The sequence below is a fragment of the Acanthaster planci genome, linkage group LG13 (genome assembly GCF_054643075.1).
Source record: "Acanthaster planci isolate LZ-2023a linkage group LG13, COTS_SCS, whole genome shotgun sequence".
Classification (NCBI taxonomy): domain Eukaryota; kingdom Metazoa; phylum Echinodermata; class Asteroidea; order Valvatida; family Acanthasteridae; genus Acanthaster; species Acanthaster planci.
The window spans coordinates 11,388,431-11,407,874 of record NC_141789.1 but is presented as its reverse complement, the minus strand read 5'-3'; the positions used below and the strand labels follow the sequence as shown (position 1 = coordinate 11,407,874).

At 41.9% G+C, this 19,444-nt stretch overlaps 1 protein-coding gene across 1 annotated transcript; it reads right to left on the bottom strand.

The window, feature by feature from the left end:
- Positions 1-357: 357 nt before the first annotated feature.
- On the bottom strand, positions 358-19,370 carry pgm3 (phosphoglucomutase 3). Its single transcript, XM_022241972.2, has 18 exons — positions 19,140-19,370; positions 14,559-14,629; positions 13,992-14,121; positions 9,742-9,837; positions 8,914-8,987; positions 8,212-8,339; positions 7,551-7,706; positions 7,015-7,057; positions 6,562-6,645; positions 6,413-6,456; positions 5,810-5,923; positions 4,845-4,946; positions 4,596-4,651; positions 4,117-4,180; positions 3,739-3,861; positions 3,314-3,435; positions 2,862-2,913; positions 358-2,121 (listed from the first exon to the last, which is right to left on the bottom strand). Exons 1-18 carry the CDS (start codon positions 19,241-19,243, stop codon positions 2,026-2,028), a joined length of 1,659 nt encoding a protein of 552 aa, XP_022097664.1. The 5' UTR covers positions 19,244-19,370; the 3' UTR covers positions 358-2,025.
- Positions 19,371-19,444: the final 74 nt, after the last annotated feature.

The window sequence follows — 19,444 nt, the reverse complement described above, 5'->3', positions numbered from 1 at the left end:
AAGAAAATAAAAACACAAAATAAAGAGTTCAGTCACAGTTTCTGGAAACCAACCTTTCCCTTTCAACCACAACTTGGCATGCTTCAGTCTCGAGTGACACGCTATTATTATTGAATAGACATGACTCAACCAAACCTGACAAACATATTTATGCTCTGCACATGCTTGATCAACTTTTGAAAGACATGATAAGCTACTGCACAAGAATGAGGCAATTGTGAGAGTTTGGAAAAAAAACAAGCACCATGATTTCAAAATGCCTGAGATTGGAACGAAGGACATGTTCCTATATTTCATACATCTGCTTTATGAGTTTAAACATCATTTTTAAAAAAAACAAAAAAAAAAACAGTTACTCCACTTTGGTACCAACGGGACGCTCGGTTGGCTGCACAAAATAAGCATACCATTCCACACAAATTTGGGTTCCGAATGTTGGAATGTTGAAAGAGTTGCTTACAGGCCAAGCTACGTGTCGTGCAACATGCTGCATGTCGCTGGCTCTTGGGAAAGAGTTGCTTACAGGCCAAGCTGCATGTCGTGTAACATGCTGCATGTCGCTGGCTCTTGGGAAAGAGTTGCTTACAGGCCAAGCTACATGTCGTGTAACATGCTGCACGTCGCTGGCTCTTGGCAGATTTTGGCCCAACATATGTACATTTGCCAGCCAACATTAACTCCGCCAGGCAGGGCTAGACCCAGCCTGCTCAAAATAAAGCCCCCAAAATGCACCTTTACTCCTAGACTGTTATACACAACTACTTGGCACAGATACAAGACAAATATTAAATAAGGCAAAGAAATACATGTTCCCTGGACCCTGCAAATCATGAACCCAGAATATCCTTGGGTTTTTGGGTCCCAAAACTTTGAATCCACCCAAGATATCATAGGCTATGCATAAAAGGCATAAGTTAAGCTTTTTAAATATACAGTACTGGAAGGCTTAATTCAGAACTATACATGTACAGGGGTTTTCCGATACTTGGCTTCATCTCCATCTTGAGCTTCGCCCAATTTTTAACCCCCGACTATGAAGCCGTTGGCTCATAAGTTGTCAGACAGTGATAGTATAAAACGACCACTGAAATATGTAATGTTATAACTGTAGGCATGGATTTAGGGATCAATTTCAGAGACCAGGTCTGATATGGGGATGAAACCAAGTATTAGAAAGCTGCCCAGGATCCAATTACATAGGGGCGCTTAGCACTGACAACAACTGCTTACCAAAAATGGGTAACCAGCTATGAAGATGGCATGCAATACAATTGCCATGACTGGTTCTCCGCTGATTTCTGTTTTGTACACAAATAATGAAATACTTGATGAGTGCAATGGTAAGAAGAATTTCTCAAGGTGAAAGATGGAACGTTCTATTCCACGAGATCAAAATAGAACACTGGAATAGAACATTCAATCTGCCACCAAATGAAATATGCCTTCCATTGCAAGAATGTGAAGCATTCACTTGTTTTATACAATTCCTGAATAAATCATCTGTAAACTTTGTGTCATATAAGCCGTCGTGTTACTTTGTCAGTCCAAAGTAAAAATGCATAACAAAGTTTTCATGTTTGATATGGTTAAAGCTTAAACAGACGCTGCATTGCGTCTTACATTATGCTATCATAGTTTGACAGACTTCTTTGTTTCCTTTCTGTTACAAACATAATTATTACTAACAACTTCAGACATTTCCTCATCTGACAATAGACGAAACAGTGCCAGTGTTTTCCACTTGTCGGTACTGTCCCAAATTTTTTTTTCTGCATGTGAGAAGCGCAGTCACTGCATTCTCTCTGTGTGTGGAGAGCTGCGACTGTGGTGATCATGCCTGCACACGGCACAGCGGTATAATCAGCGGCTATCAACAAAACAGTTCATCACTGATTCTAACAAATGATTTATGACAAACGATCAGCGACTCAGACGACAGAAATTTGTTCACGTGCTGCACATCGCAATATACGTGCTAAGCAATATATTACTTAACAGCTCCGCGTAACTAGGGGTTCTGATCTGCTAGCTGGAGCCGGGCTGGACGGGAGGGTCCCCGATGCCCTCTGCCAGCTGATGGACCTTGGCGGCAACTTCGTAGGCAAGGGAGTCGGCCATGGCCTGCAAGCCCACAAGATGCAGACACGGCACATATCAAATGAGTACATTATTACACATCATCCATATTCACGAGGCAATACATGCAGAATGAAGATAGGAGCCCTCAAGTGGCAAAAATCTTGTGTCCTGGCCTACCCCACGTGGGGGGGATTTCTTTTGTTGTGAAATATGGGAACGAATTGTGGGCACAACTTTGTCCCTATAATGGGGTTCCTCCCCAGAGTATAACTATCATTCAAGTGTGTATTCCCCTTGACTATGTGTTTCCCTTGCTCTGGTGGGCTCCTCAATGAGAACAGACTGCATTTACTGTGTGCACCTCTTTGTGAACAGAGCATGGGTTCCACGCCCTCACCAAGCCAATTAATAACAATATCCAAGCGTTTATAAGGCGCCCAGTATCTCACAGTATCTGTAATTCAAAGGCGCCCGTACATTATCATTATCCCTGCATATTGGGCTCGCAACATTCCTGAAACCATTTAAGCTCCCTGGCGAGTGTGCTAACCTGATGCGGCCATGTCAGGTGCAAACGGCTAAACGTAATAACCAAGTCTGCCCTCACAGGTTTACTCCTGGGTGGAGGGAGGCGCACAGGGGGCCAAATGACTTGCCCGAAGTCACAACATGCTGCCAACAGCTGGATTTGAACCCCTGATCCAGTGACTGGAAAGCTACAAACACTAACCACTAGACCACATGTCCCCCCTCCCCAAGTCAATTCCTACAGTTAGTCCTACCTGTGTGTCTGCCTCAGCGTACACTCTGACTATATCTTCAGTTCCCGAGGGTCTGGTTGAAAAAATGACAACAATCTCAGAGTAAGACGAATCCACTAACACCTGCATTCCCCACATTATTTTAAATAACGGTAAGGACTTCGGCAAGGTATAACACCAGAAGTTGGAGCAACTTAGCACTGTTTGACAACATTTGAACACGACAGCAGTTGGTGTAGCTGTCCCAACAGATGGCAAATATGTTGATTTAAGCAAAATCCATAATTCAACATGACAAAGTTAATATTACGGCTTCACCTTTTAATATCCACAGCTGTGGAACAAAATCCTGAAAAGAGGACAAATTCAGAGAAATATGCTCATGTGAACAGCCCAAGCATAAAATGAGAACTGGCTGCTTTACAAGACTCACTTTCAAATCCTGCTTTTTGAAGTTTGAAATTTGGCACTACCTGACAAACGATCGAGCCTTGGTGTACTTGCTGACGATGTCGTCAATGGCTGGCTGGAGACCAGATGGAGTTGTTGCACAACGTTCCGCATCGGTGGTCTTAATGACCCTTCGATCCTTCACCTGTTAACAAAGACCACCAACTTTCGGTTAACTTACATGTAATATACCCCCTCGCCTCCAAAGAAGAGAGAGTCTGGCTTCCAGATGCACAGGCAGATATTGTAAATTCCTGTGAAACTTGGCCTTGAGTGTCTGCCCCTTCGGGGCATGTTAGACAGTGAGTCCCCCAAAAGGGGCATCACTGCCGTGCAAAAAATGCAGCGTCTGTTGTTTAAGCACAGGTAACTACTGGTAAATCTTTGTGGTCTTGAGACCCAATATCTAGTCGGTCCAACTTTACAGCCTCTCACAGCGACGGATCACCTTGACTTTGAGTTGTCTGTTGGGCAGGTCAGTGTAAGCTTCATTCCAGTCAGCCGTTGTCCAGTCCTTGGCATGTAGGATACACTCCACCACCAGCATGTCGGATATTGCATCGCCAACAGTCTGGAAAAAGCAACGCAGTAATGTTTTTAAATTAAGACACAAATGCATTTGTCTAAGGCACTGCATGGTGATATGCCTAAATTTGGTTTAACTTAACGACTAACTCTGTGAAACTATTGTATCATATCTGAGATGCAAATGATTTGCTGTTAGAATCCAACTCCACCAAAAAATAAAGAAATTACACTAATCACATGTCACCTCTTTCTACTTCAGTGAGGCAGTTTCTGATTGGTCAGTACCGGACCTGATTACCTCATTGATAAGCTCCTGCAGATACTTTAGAGTGGTGGCCGCTTGTCTCTGATCATCTGACAGCCTTAAGAGAAACAAACAAACCAACGAAAATCACTACAAACAGCGAACAAAATCACAGCTATGATCTTGCAGAATCTGTACATCGTTTAGCTCTGGAAAAATGTGAGTCTTTTTGACAGACAACAAACAATTGGAGAATGACTAAAGACAGAATTAAAACTTAAAAGTTTGAAACTTCCAAAATCTGCGACAGTAATCTTTATGTACACAGGGAAAAATATGAACCAAAAACCAGGAAGCATTATCGAACTTTGGACACAAATTTGGAAATCCCAAACGGCGTGACTCCAAATTCTTGGAGCTTCTATTAACATGCCAACCAAATAATGACTGGCTCAGCAAAAAGAACAGGTTACAAGCTTAAAGAGTATGTGATGCCTGCCGCTTGTTCATTATTGGATATATTTCCATATTACCTTTCGTCCTGGCTAGCTGAGTTGATCTTCTCTGTTGCTAAGGCACTGAATAACACCTGTAAGAATGAAGTGCGATAACCAAATCAATGGGAAACTTGCTCCCACACAATGCTCGCTGAGTTGTAAAAACTTCACACGTATGCCGCACAGGTTCACCACTCCCTTCTTGAACTCTTACTGCAGTTTGCCAAAACAGCACCACTCAAATGCCAAATTGACTGCTGTGTAACCTCGAGTTTCAGAGCTTACCGTTCCATGTCCGTTGGCTTCAAAGTAGACACCCACGTCAAATTCCTGAGCTTTGTGGTGGAGATGCTTGACTCCGGTACAGGCGCAAGCTACGGGCACTTTCTGTACACAAAATTCATGCATGTCGGAATTTTAACGCTCTCCATTCCACACAGGGTTTCAGGAAAAGAAACTTGAATAGGAGTGGCATTTGCACTTAGGGTTTGTGAAACATGGAAGGTGCTACACTTAGTGAGCATTCAAGTTGCAGTTTGTCAGTCTTCCAATCTAGCGATGTCTTCATTCAATGGACACATGACCAAAGATCGTATAGTGCCGAAGGCGCAAGATGGCTAACTCTGCCCAAAAGATGTAATTACCATGGGCGCCATTTGAGCAAGCGATACGACTACGCAGTTTACGGTAATGCTTGGGCACAGGCTCACCAGGTGCACGTGCCTGCCACGGTGCTTGCCCCTGTGCATTAATATGTATTGCGCAGGCGTATCGCTTGCTCAAATGGCGCCCATGCGATTACAACGTTTTACGTGTATTCCCGATGAAGTTCAACATCTTGCGCCGCTTTGCAGCGCTATACGATCTTTGCACATGACTGAAGCTATAAACCTGCATATGTCATCTAGTCACGGATCATAGAGGCTGTAACTACCATGGTTGCACACAAGTGCAAATTTTTTTTGATGACTATGGGTAACGCTCATCAATGGGCTGACCAAAGCTTTCCTATGGCTTATTTTTAACTTAACATTTGTCAAGGTGAGCTTGAATGTCTCTCTGATCTGGGTGGCCATTCAATTTTGAAATTTACAGGGTTTTGTTTTTTCAAACAGGTCACAGAAACGATGTTCCAGTTAATGATTTGCAAACAAGTTTCAAATGGTGTTAGTTTTTGTTTTGAAATTAAAGTGATTTAGGGGATAGTTTAAACTGACTTTTATAATTTACTACTAAGATGAGTCCCTTACAAGAACACCAGTGGCATATTGGGTTGAGCTTCCATTGGCATAGGCCGTCTGCACAAGGCCTATGTTGAGCTGCAAGTTTGCTGCAATAAGCAGCTCTTGGATGTAGCCTGCAATCTGTGGACGGATACAACGCGGGTTAAGACATCACATAACGGGCAAGTTGAGTTGGTTAACGGGTGTCTCCTTGTTTACAGACTGTGCACGTAGGCAGTGAGCGGGTTACTCATGACAGCCGCAGGACAGACCCCGTGAAAGTGGTAATTCCACATATGACAGATGCTCGACAGACTGTGCATGGAACTTGAACTGTTCGTTCAGAAGCAAGTCATCTTTTTCCTCTGAACTACATGCCATCCACCTAAAGACTGAACGATTGTGAGTTTGCACAGCTGCCATCTTGCAGGCCAGTGCTTTTGTTCCATGGGGCATCCACAAAGTAGGTTTACCTGTGGAACAAAAGAACTGTCCTGCAAGATGGCTACCATGCAAAGCTTCTATTCTCATATCATTTGAGACGTACAGGCCTACAAGCAATTTTGATGCGACACGACGATACCTGAGGAGATGAATCTGAGCATTGAGCAAACTTGACGCTGTACTTACAAGGGTAGCTATCTTGTCACCATCCAGCAAGTGGAAAACACCATCTATAGAGACCAAAAAGTAAGGTGATTTATACAAACCAAGCCCCGCTTAAGACATGGCTAACCACAGAATGTGGGCTGGGTTCATGGCCACAAAAATTCACTCACCATGGTCTATGAAGTAGTAGACAATCCTGTCAGCATCGCCGTCCAGAGACACACACTTCTGACCCGCTTCTTCTAAAGGCATCCCTTTGAAGTTGAACGAAAAACACCTGGAGTTAAATATATCTCTGGGTTTTCCACAATTGAACAATAACATGCATACTGCTGTATGGATAAAATGAAAACCGGATCACCTTTTTGCCTTACTCCTATGAAATAGGTGGGACCATCAGTTTCCTGAAAAACATAGGATTTGAAACACGCAGGAAGGTTCCTAACTTCAATGCCTACAGTGCTACAGCTAATTTACATCCTGGTGCAGAACTGCACACTGAAGATTACTGACAGCATAGGACTGACCTATTTCATATACAGTGACAATACGTGGTTACTAATGCCAGCAATCTGTTTGCAGTGTCTAAATTCTGGCTGGCAAAGATCTAGTGAGTGACTTACCATAGGGTGGTTTCTGCTGCACTTTGACAAAGTCTGCTCCGCACTGGAGATCAATTAAAAAAAAAAAAGGTGTGAAATTGATTTCAACTGCCCCATTCCAGTTTACCGGGACTGGTTTTTAATGGTTCCATGCAAGAAATGTAGAGGCTGAATGAAAGCAAGTGCTTTGTCAGTGCAATATTATCACTAATTTCGAAGGCCGGGTTGGAATTTCTTGACGGCAACCAATGATAATGCAAGAACCTGCAAAAGCAGTTTGCCAACAGCTCCATCCATTTCAAAAAGACACACCTGTTCTTGCTCGCAGTAGCTATTACTAGGACATAGCCTAATCAAGAGAGCCAGTGCCATTCAGGTTGAATACAAAAACAGTACAATGATGATGTAACATTCTGCATCCCCATTGCTTAGAAACATGTGCTTATGCACAAACTGAAATGAACATTTCAAGAAAACTCTAGACGGGGTATGCTTCAGCTTATTACAATTGTCAAAACTTCCATAATTGAAATGGCTACGTTGATTCAAAACCTCACCCTGTCATTCAGTTGTCCGTGAGTGCCGTCGTTGTAAACAGAAATCTTCAGTTTGTTGTTGAAATGCTGGCACATCTGCTGGATTTTGAGAGCTCCCACACCGTTTGCCCCGTCCAACGACAACTCACCCGTGTAAGAACTCTTGCTGCTCTTGCACTAGAACCGAAATGACGTCACAAACCATGCTGATTTGGGGCAAAACTTATCTCAAAAGAATCAAGAACTTGGGCAAATGCCGTTCCACCTGCAGCCAAAGGTCAACCAACACTGTTGACTTTGCCATGTTAGAACAAGCTGTGGGTACTAGGCCTACTCTTGTAAGGCAACACAAAGAGCACAAACACACGAGGGCTGTGCTGAGTTTGCAGGTACCAGATATCCCACAGACATGGTGAGTACCTAGATCTATTTTGTAATGACAGTTTCCCGTAGACTTTGGAAAACAGTATTTTCTAATGGAAGCCTAAGGTGTTACAGTTTGTGGAGAATCCCACGGTCACAATGCTTTATTGTTTCAAAGGATATTACAGTTGTGCAGGAACATGTTACAAAAATGGGTACTCGGTTGTGGTAAAAGCAATACAGGCACACAAGTGGACCACACCCAGTTGTCTCCCTTTGACACGGTTTCAGAGAGACTTAAAGCGGAGCTCTACCACACCTGTTCTCTGACTTTGGTGAAGGCGGAGGCCAGCTTGCTGTAGTACCCGTGCTCGGTGGGGGTGCCGTAGCTACCTTGGGTGTTGTGGCATCGCACCATGTAGTGGAGCTGAGGTGTTGACAAGAGCCCTGAGAGAGAGATGAATAAATATCAACTTGACAAAAAAAAGTGTGTTCCGTCGGTTGCACCACAAACTGATGTATTGTGGATGGCTCCCGCACCACGAACTGACATATCATGTGTACAAAGTCTATGGATGGTACATGAACGTCACCTTGTGGTGCACCAAACCTATCCTATGTATCACTTTCATAGTGAAACCAACTATTTATACAAGTATACTTAACTTACAAATTAATATACTATTCCATTCAATTCAATTCAAAATTTCTTATTCATTTCATGAGGGACATTTTGATTGAAATACGCAAATACATAATATAAAAATTTAAAAATCTGAAAGTGTTAAGAATCTGCACTATTGCACAAACCACCAAATACAGTACGAGTGATCCACAACAGTGCACCACCAAGAGTTTGCAACGCGTTGGCCAGTCACAACACGCAAAATCTGTTGACCTTTTCCAAGTTCCAAATAAACAAGTATGGTCAATATGCCAGTTATTTACAGAACACGGCAGAAAAAAAAAGACAAAGAGAGATTTCCTTCAAGCATGTGGCTGGAATGGCTTGTGTTCATACCATAGTCAATGTAGTCACCGTTCAGTGCTTGAATGCCATCTATCAGAGCCTGAGCTAACCCAAAGCTGCTGGGTCTGAAAGACAGAAAAGAAATGGCAGCACGGAAAGTGATCATACCAGCCCAAATACTGACTGCATTAGATTCATTTCGTTTAAGACCACCAGCAACACTGCAAAGAGCAGAGAAGATACATGTACATGTAAATCCACGGTCACACTGCATCTACTCTAGCCCTGAGGTGAATCTTTTGGTGTAGAGAAAATGTGTGTTCTGAAGAACGGTTGGCAACCGACCACTATCGACATGAAATCACCGTATTCGTGATACGTCCACACAGCTATTGCATGTCCGAGTAATGGCAGAACCACTGTGCCAGATTGTGTCCCAAAAAGCCGCTATGGGCAAAAGCCAATACAATGACATACATGTAGTTTGGTACTGTGCCAATACATGCACAAACTGAAACCTGCCATATAACTTATTCAGGATAATCAAAATGCATGTGTGGGACCGGCCTTATCAGTAACCATCACCAGCCAAATCACATGCTTTGAACAAGTTCGGGCTCAAGTAAACTTGGGTGTCTTCACTGTGAGTGGCCTTGTGGGTACTCAGCAATACTATAAAATATGAAATCATACTGAGAAACTCTTGAGATGCTTGCAGATCAGTTTCATAAAGAGAAACCTTCGGCAAAACACTGCCCAGCAAACATACTGGTAAAAAGACGAGAGATAATGTAAATTTTGGGCTGGGTGAGGTGATGATGGTACATGTACATGTAGGAACTCCAGCTTTTGAAGAAGACATCAGTGAATCAACTTTACCTTGTGTCTCTCGCCAAGAAGATGTTTGCTGGCACTGTCATGTCTACATCAAGCTCAGTGATGAGGCTTTGGATACACTTGCCCAAGTCTTCATCACTGGAATAGTAATGAAATCAAGGAGGAATAGGCAGAACCGTTTTCACAAGGCCCCCAAATGTCTGTATTAAAATTGAACTGTCGAACTACAACAGGTTTTGAAGGTGACGACAGCGACGATATGGTGTATACCCCCCACCCCACCCCAGATGGAATGCCAGTCCATCACAGGTTGTTCCGCAGCCTTTGGGAAGTGGGGTTTCACGACTGTAAACCACACATGTATGTGTACTTGCAGGCCAACAAACCAAACTCAGAGAGTTTGTTGATGTGCATCACGTTTGCAATGGCCAAAAAGCTACATTTTCCTCGCAGCTTCAAGCAAGTGGAAAGTTGAATGAGGCAGTGTTCTTTTTATCTTCGGGCAGCCATGCGTGCGCTAGTACATGCAGAACAGGTAAACACTGATTTGTTTGAAAGGTTATTGGTAAATGTACATGTAAATGTACCACATGCATATGCCTATGGTCTGGGTTCATAAATGATATCAGTGGACTATCTCATTTCCTGATGTGCACCAATGATGGATCTCAGCCTAGGAGCATGTGAAGGGTTTCTTTCCAAAATGAGATATATCCATTTGAAAAAAATACAATTTTTCCACAATTTTGAAAGACTCAAGAACTTCTTTTTCACTATTTTGACTCATGTGTACAACTGATTCACATGATTAAAGTTCACGCAATCTAAAACTGACCTGGATAGGTGAGAAAATGGCCATACCACATGTACATGCAGAGAACACAATGTTACAGATCTGGAAATGTAAAGTTGATGTGATGTGTAATGCGTTCTGTGCTGGGCCAAATTACTTGAATATCACCGTTGCTAAGGATACAGAGTATTTACATTTATGGTAATTTGATGAACGTTTGGTGAAACTTTTCCAAACGCCTTCACATGTACCCTGTACATGTGTGTACATGTACAATAAACCAAATCATCACCACATATATGTATACATACATAATTTATGGCCAACAACACGGATACAAATTACAAGAACAAAAACATACTGTAACTGGCGAAATTATTGCTGAAAAAAAGCATATTTGGCTCTATATATGGTTATGGGACAATTAAACTCCCTGTGAAATGATTGTTTTATGTAAGCGGTCATTTTGTAGAAAATAATGACAAATGGTCATTTCAAGAAAGATGTACACGATGCATTTTTGAAAATTGCCACCAGTAGATTGGTCTTAGTTCCTTCGCTACGGAAGACTGCTACTACCGCACCGTTGTGTGAGGATAAGTGCATACCACACATACAGTCTATTCACAAAGCAGCTGCTGGTTCAATGGGGCCTGCTGCTGGACAAAGCCCCTCATCCAGGGCATGCCACAGCCCAGCAGTCACGGTCAAAATAATCCTGCCATGAAGGGGTTAATTTGGTGAAGTTTGCAAACATTGACAAGGCCAGGGTTCCTGCACCTAAAGCACAAGTACATTCCATGACTTTTCCATGACCAAATTATGTAAGTGCATGACCCAAGAACAACATTTCTTTGATTATTCAGATTTTTAAAGTTGTGAGTAAAATTACCCTTTTTTTGCACTTCTTTCTAATAGTAGAAACACACACAGGGTTTGAAAAATTCCATGACTTTTCCATGACTTCAGTCATTTTCAAATTCCAGGCCTGGAAAGCAAAAAAATTTCCATGACTTTTCTAGGTCGCGGGAATCCTGCACTACTGCGTAGCTGCAGTGGGCTGAATGAGAACAAGCTGATTTCGGATGTAATTCACATCATGACATGGCAATCGTTTGATTTAAAAACTTTGCTTGAGGTGGGGGGCACTTGCCAGACAAACTTGTACATATATGTAATCATTTGGATCTTACTGCTAATCTCAGGCTGGTATTGGGTTCAGTGGCTCTTGTTAATGGCCAATAATCCTACTTGTCTGTTGCACTATTGTGATCTTGAGTCTATTTCTAAATGCACTGATGGGACTCAGGCAGAACCTAACAGGAATCTATGGAACTGATCACGAAAACCTTTTAAAAATTGTATGATCAATATTCAAAGAATTAAGGTTCTGAAGAAAAACAGGTATTGTAACTAATGTACCAGCACTGATGTATATTTATGTGAATACGCACCCCAGGCATTTGTTAACAGACACAACCTCAATTCATTCACCTTTGACGAACGCGTCCAGGTTTTTTTCTTGGAAAAGCTGGGGGGCATACAAATGTTTTGACGTACACAGCAGCAAATCCACAAGAGCATTTCATGCAGAAACTGAGGGACAACTTCAACAGGCTGTGTGCTCGTTACATGAATGAGTACATGTGTGTGCACGATAAAAATAGTTTCAAACTCCTAGGAAACTACACGTCCATACGGTAGCCATGGAAACCACACTAATTTGCCCTGCCATCTGCGTGTTTTGCAAAACAGAACAATGACGAAAGAAGGGGCACATAATGTAATAATTCACCGCTTATCTGGATTTATAGAAATTTGGCAGGTCAGTTTCTACTGCGCACAGTGAAAAAAAAAGAAATTCAATTCACAAGAATGTCCAGACACCTGTTGTAATGGTGGTGAAACACAGCAAACATTTATCCCACATCTGGTCGTGAGTTATTGATTTTATGCCGGCGCGTTCTGAAGTCCGCAAAGTAAAATGAGGCTCAAAAAATGCACCGCAGCAGCTTCGAGGCGTGGTACCCTGAAATTCAGACTACACGCCCATGATTTATGACATACGTGTACAGGGCAGTCAAACAGGGTTAATACAGGGCTGAAAGGGCTTTCCATAAAGCCTTGTATTATCCTGCACCCTGTATTTTTCCATGTTGATGTTTGTCCCATTTCACGGAGCACGAATTTGCCGCCATGCATGAGTGAGAAATGCTTGTGTACATTTACATGCAAATGAAACTGATCCACACAATATACATGTAAATCCCAACCATTACTTTCATGGACCTGTGTATCCCTTAGAGCAGAAATTTAAGCCACTGCAAAATTCAATTTTTATGGAAAGATCTCCTTCCAAAGTTAACCTTAACTGGCCAACACTCATTTCGTTTGGAATTCAAACGAAAGGATGCTGGCCATGAAAAGACCTGAGGCACTTCCAATTATTGCCATTCAAAATCAAATTCACAAAAGCCTTTCTCAGTTATAAATCTACCAGGCAAAATGGCATACAATATGGAATAATTCAAGAGTCAGTTTATCTTTTTAGTTTGGCAACCTGAGAATAAAACTGAAAGAATTGAAATAAAAGTTAATCAAAAACTAATGTCATTTATACTCTTAAATAATTCCAAAATTATGACAAATTACATGTGCAGTGTATCTACATGTAAATATTTTAAGCCACATTAAAAAACCCTGAACATGAGGCAGGGAACCCAAAATAGTCAAGCACCAACCCATTAACAGATTAAAGGCAAATGTAGCACACTGAACATGATAAAAAATGGTGTCCCCAGGAATAAGGTGTATTTCACCATGATCTGATGTCTTCCCTGGAAATTGTCACACATCTGGTTCACTGGTTTGGTTCATACAGGTGAACTTCTTGTATGTTGGTGTAGTGGTTTGAGTGCTTTCCTTACTTTTCACCTCCAAGACCTGGGTTCGAATCCCAACAAGACCAACATGTGGATGGGGTATTCAGTTTCTACCCAACTCGGTGGATTTTATCTAGAACATTCCTTCGGGAGTTTTCCTTCAACCTCTAAGACAATGACTGCTTCTCATTATCTCCTCCCTCTACATTCCTTCAAGCTTGTGAACCGCAGAGCCTACATCACATTTGAGCAATCCTCGGTTTCAGCACCAGAGAAAATGAATGATAATAGGCCTGCTATTCAGAAAAATACTCAGCTAGCCACATGTACATATAGGCATATAGGGTAGCTAGCAGTAGCTAGGCTGAAAATACAAATTACATGTACTTGCAGATGACATACAGTCACAAATCTATTTTCAAGAACTGCTGACATTGTATTACAAGTATGGACAGGAACTTTATGCAAATACTTCTATAGAGTTGAAATTATGATGGATATTGAATCTCATCTATTGTAGTCCATTTCTTTCTTTTCAATCAAATTGCTGTGCATTTCTTTGGAAACCACAAGTGCCTTCATGATTTCAGGATGTACTTGTACATGTATGTACTCACGAAGTATTGGCAATTCGTGTTGCGTATCCCTCCCAGGCCGGCAACAGCATCTCCCCCATGGGTTCCACCAACTTGGCCCCGTTGTCCTGCTCCGGGTTGTGGGAGGCGGTGATCATGACCCCAATGGTCGCTGGGAATCAAAAAGAAAGGACCAATCACCTCGGCGCGCACCCTGAAGGTGCACACCCTGAAGAGGGAACTTCATGCACCTTTTACATGCACAATGGAGTGAATGTGTATGGCCTTTATGTACGTGTACATGTTGTTGACATGTTGCAGCATTTTCTCACGATCAAAACACCCATCATAGATGTATCCACAAACTATTTCTAGGAGGGACACGGTGATACACTTATATACTCTTTCCAATTCTGTGGAGGTAGGCATTGTACATGTACTTTGTGCACTTGCAACTAAGAACTAAGGTACATGTGTAACCGAATGGTAAAAGAGTACTTCCAATTTGCAAAAGACCATCTATGTGTGTACTACTAATTACTACACTGCAAACTAACTATCATGAACTAGCATTCAAAAGGCCACTTTCAGTGTAAAGTGTTCTCTTACCTCTGGCTGCTCTAGATCTTAGAACAACAAGAAGCCCGAGACGATACAAGACTGGATCTAATATGTCAGCTCTGCAGAAAAATAAAGCCAGAAATAGTCATCAAAGTAAACACAGGAATACAGTTATCAGTAAAAACACGTACACATTCCCGTACATGTTATGTGAGCCGATTTAGCTCCAAACTCCAAACACTTACATGTACACAATCTTTATGTGCACCGAGAAATATATTGAACATCTTGATGTCTTGTACATGTAACTGGTACAACCTGGACTTCATCCAGGACAAAATGTTGGCATAACTGTAACAAAAACTGCTGGCGTCCCACCGTAATGTGGATGTCGATCGAGGTGTATTCCAGCCACCAGGTCATCGGGATTGAACATGCGCATTTTAGGTACAAGGAGTTCCTGGCAATGTAGCAGTAAATGGAAATTACTGTTAAAAACCAAAGTTTCATTCATAACTACACAATATTCTTTTAATTATCAACAGAATTGGCAATTGTTTAAATGTCTTTTTCTAATTAAAAAATTTTATTTTTAAGATTTATATCAGATTACATGTATGACATTTACAGCAGACTTTTTTTGGAAAAATTTGAGACATCTATTCCAGAACACACAAATTTAGCTGAATGTGTGTTAATTGTCTTTTATTTATTTCCTTTGCTACAAAACCTATCAAATTTGGATTTAAATTAAGAAATCAAATCAAGGAATTTGATTAAAATCACAAACCACCTTGAATATTGCCTATGCCCAGGTAAAATGTGAATAGTAAGGCACATAAATGGTCTGGTAGCAAAAGGGAAGACAGTTCCTTAACCACTACCAGCCGGGGACTCTGAAATCGGAGCCGTATGGTTTATATGTGTGGCCGGGGTCTCCAAACTCGGACAAAGGAAACAGGGCCCTGTAACAAAAGACCGTACTCCGAACAAAAGACCAGTCTGCTGGGCATTACCGGCATTTTTCACTCTCAAAAGTGGTGATAATCCAGCGTTATTGTATACCAGGGTTTGGGGCATTTAGAGCAAGTGGATTACCACCGGGGACAAAAGCTCTCCACGATGAGCCACACAGCACCGCTGCATGCTAATCTGGCCCCTATTGAAAAGAGGTCAGCAGTGCACTGAGCCAGGTTCGTGAACAAAAGACAGTTGTATAACACCGCACTATCTGGGCTGTTTACAAGGCTGCAGGCCTGGCTGAAATATTCCGGGCGTCAATGAAGGTCACCTGTCAACTTAGAGTAGTGCCTGAAGATTACTCTGTGTGGCTATAAACGACTGTTAAATGGAATGATGAATTGTTGAAGGATTTTGAAAACGGAAAAAATGATAGTCATGCCGGCCCAGCATCCTCAACATTGCAAAATGCCCCTGCACGAAGTGGTTAAGAGATGCAGGAACTTAGTCCTAATAACCAATAAGTGAAAAACATTCCATCAACCGCGGCTGAACGCGGTGCCTGAACATTGCCAAAATGGACTTTTACAACCCGAGCTAACCGATGTACTCACGATGAAGTGTAATGGCAGACTCAGAATGGTGCGGACATCGACTTTCAAACTTACCAAATAACTTTACTTAGATGGCTTAACTTATAAAAACTGAGGCTAATTAGATTTATTTAGCATATTTCCATTAGATCTACTGTATAACAGTATATTTGTACATCATTGTTTTATTTTCTTGATGTTGGCAGATTTAAATCTGTGGCAAAGGGGGATTTTCTCATGCTGACCAAAACAGAAGTCACGTGACTAAAATGACTCAATCTGATTGGACAGTGATGCAAACAGATAGCCAAGTGGTCTTTCTTCAGCAGATTTGTGCAGATTTTTGCAATATTACCTTACTTTTCAGGTCAGGTTCCTCTGAATCCATTTTTTCATGATGGCTAATTATTCTTTATAAGACACATTTTAAGCACAAAAGTGTCAATTTTTTTTGAGTCAAAATATGGGTTTCTGCGCTGAAAAACGTTTTGCGTGCATAAAGTGCGCCCCCAATCTCCATCACAATAGACTTGTATTAATCATAGTTTTACCCTCTGGCCAATTAATAGCGAATAATTACGTTGGCATTAATGTCTCCATTGGCTTTTCTTATACAACCCAAAGAATTTTGCAAGGGATATTCAGAATTTCTAACCTTAATTTTGAATGACATGGTTCAGGTCTAATGAGATGGTTATAAGTTTCAGGGAATTAACACTCATAAAGCGGACATTTTACCGATGATTCAGACATCTATAAAAGAATGAGTCAACCAAGAAAATGAAATTTGCGATACCTGCATATTTATTACTCCGTCCACAGACACCAATTTAAGTAATAAGATGAATGTCAAAGTTGTTGCTACATTTAAGATTGGGGTAAAAAGTTCTGGTGAAACAAATGTAGTCATTCCTTGCGAGATCATAATAAGTGTAAGGTGATGCAATGCAATTGTTTCATCTCATTCTTTTCATATTTGGCACCTTTTATGAGGCGGCTGGAAAAATGGAGACAACTACAGGTAAAATGGAACATTATCACAAAATGAGGTAAGTTTGTTTCCTATGAAAACTAAATCATTCTGTTTATCTTTATTTATAGAATAAAGTTATTTAAATATGTTAACCACTTGCTGCCCGGTGGATTTTTCTTGAGCAAGACAACATGCTGGGTCCTTTTCAAGATTTTCTGTTTTCAAAATTCTTCTAAAATTCATCATTTCATTTAATGGCCATTTATACCTATATGAAGGACTCTTTGGGCACTACTCTAAAGCTGAAAATTAACCTTCATTGACTTTTGAATATTTCAGCCAGGCCTGCAGCCTTGGAAAAAGAGCCCAGGTTGTGCGGTGTTACGTAAGATTCTTTTGTTCCCGAAACCGCCACAGTGCACTGCTGACCTCTTTTCAATAGGGGTCAGATTAGCATGCAGCAGTGCTGTGTGGCTCATCACTGTGGTGGTGGAGAGCTTTTGTCCCTGGTGGTAATCCGCTCCCTTTAAATGCCTCAAACTGTGGTATACTGTTTCAAAACAAGGCTGGATTATCTTCACTATTGAGAGCGAAAAAATATCCCTAATGCCCAGCAGCTCAGTCTTTTGTGCTGAGCACGGTCTTTTGTTATAAGGCCCAACTCTTTTGTCCCAGTTCCGGGCTCCTCAGCTCTGCATATAAAATCTATGTACTCGAAAATGGGTCGCCCGGCAGGGAAAGGTTAAAGGCCATCATAGAAACTATTTCTCGATACTGCAATAATAGAGACTGGAATTCAGGTCAACTTGCCCCCCCTGGCCGACTCGCCCCTTACTGACTCGCCCCCTTGCCAACTCACCCCAGATATCTCGCCACTTATCTCGCCCCTTTGCCAACTTGCCCCCCAGACGAGTCATCCCCCAGCTGATTCGCCCCTTGCCAACTCGCCCCCTGGCAAACTCGCCTCCTAACCAAGTCGCCCCCTCAGAGGAGAGCCCACTGGTTTGGACCATTAACTACATTTGTAAGTGTCCTTGCAGAAGGCGGGATAATAATTATAAATTATTATGAAAATAATAATGATGGTCGTGACTTGGTTATAATAAAAAAAAGACGAACACAGCATAAAGTTGAGAGCAAAGAACACTTTATTTAAATATTTAAAATGAGATTTACACAAAATCAGTTGCACAGAACAATTTAAATACCAGTAGGTCGAGACTCAAGGTAATGATGTGTGCCAGACAATGAATTCTGATAAGCTTAGCGTGCTTTACAATCAGTCAATCAACTGAATGCAAGTTTATTGAATAATTCTCAATAATCCCCTTAAGGTGAATTCTTCAATATCCCGCCTTCTGCCAGGACACTTAGGCCTATTATCACTTTGAAAATGTAGTTAATGGTCCAAACCAGTGGACTCTCCTCTGAGGAGGCGAGGCAAGTTTGCCAGGTGGGGGGGGTAGTAAGGGGACGAGTCAGCTAGGGGGCAATTCGGCCAGGGGGTGAGTTGACTAGTGGGCTGAATGGTAAGGGGCGAGTTGGCCAGGGGGCGAGTTGACCTACAATCTAGAGACTCCACCTCCACTTGCATACGATGCGCACACTGATTTTTCGAGCTATCGTAGAGGAAACCAAGTTTTGAATCAAGTAAAACAGTAATAGTTAAACAACAACAAGGCCAGGATAATTCAGGAAGGTGAGTGAGCATCGATCAGAAAATGTGATAACTGCGATAATACATGTAAATACAATAGGCCTAGAGTAACCCATCCTAGTGTACAGGTGTAATCGCAATCATCAGTGATTAACAATGCCATTAATAGAGCATTTTGAAAAACAAAAATTCCAAGTCCCTATTTAAAGATATATCATGCAGATTTAACATTCCAATTTAAGGAAGGGGAAGTTGAAGTAGGAAATTCGAAAAGAGGGATGCTTATGACGAAGGCCTCGCGTCATGCACGTGTAGCCTACGTGTACGTACTGCACGCACGTTGTAACTTGGAGGTAACAGGCATGACATGTGACACCGTCCGATGACAGGCCTTCGACGTGTGGTTCGAGCTAGAAACGCACGAACGGTACTTTCAACAGGCCTACCTGCAACGTATTCCCGCCGTTCCATAACTGAAGACGTTCTTCATGTTGTGAGGATGTTTACTGGCTCCGACAGCAATCGCCTGTTGTACTGGCAACTTGTTCATTTTGACGAGAATTCAGATTCACTTCGCCCTTCTTCCTGAAAACTTTAGTCTGCCGCATAATAAATCGCACTGATGAATATCCACCACCTTGCACGTATGGATATGTGTGCATACTGTGTACGCACGAGTACACAAGTGGCTGCAGCTGGCGGCTACCAGCTGTGCGTGATAAACAGCGCCATCAAGGGTACAACCACCCAG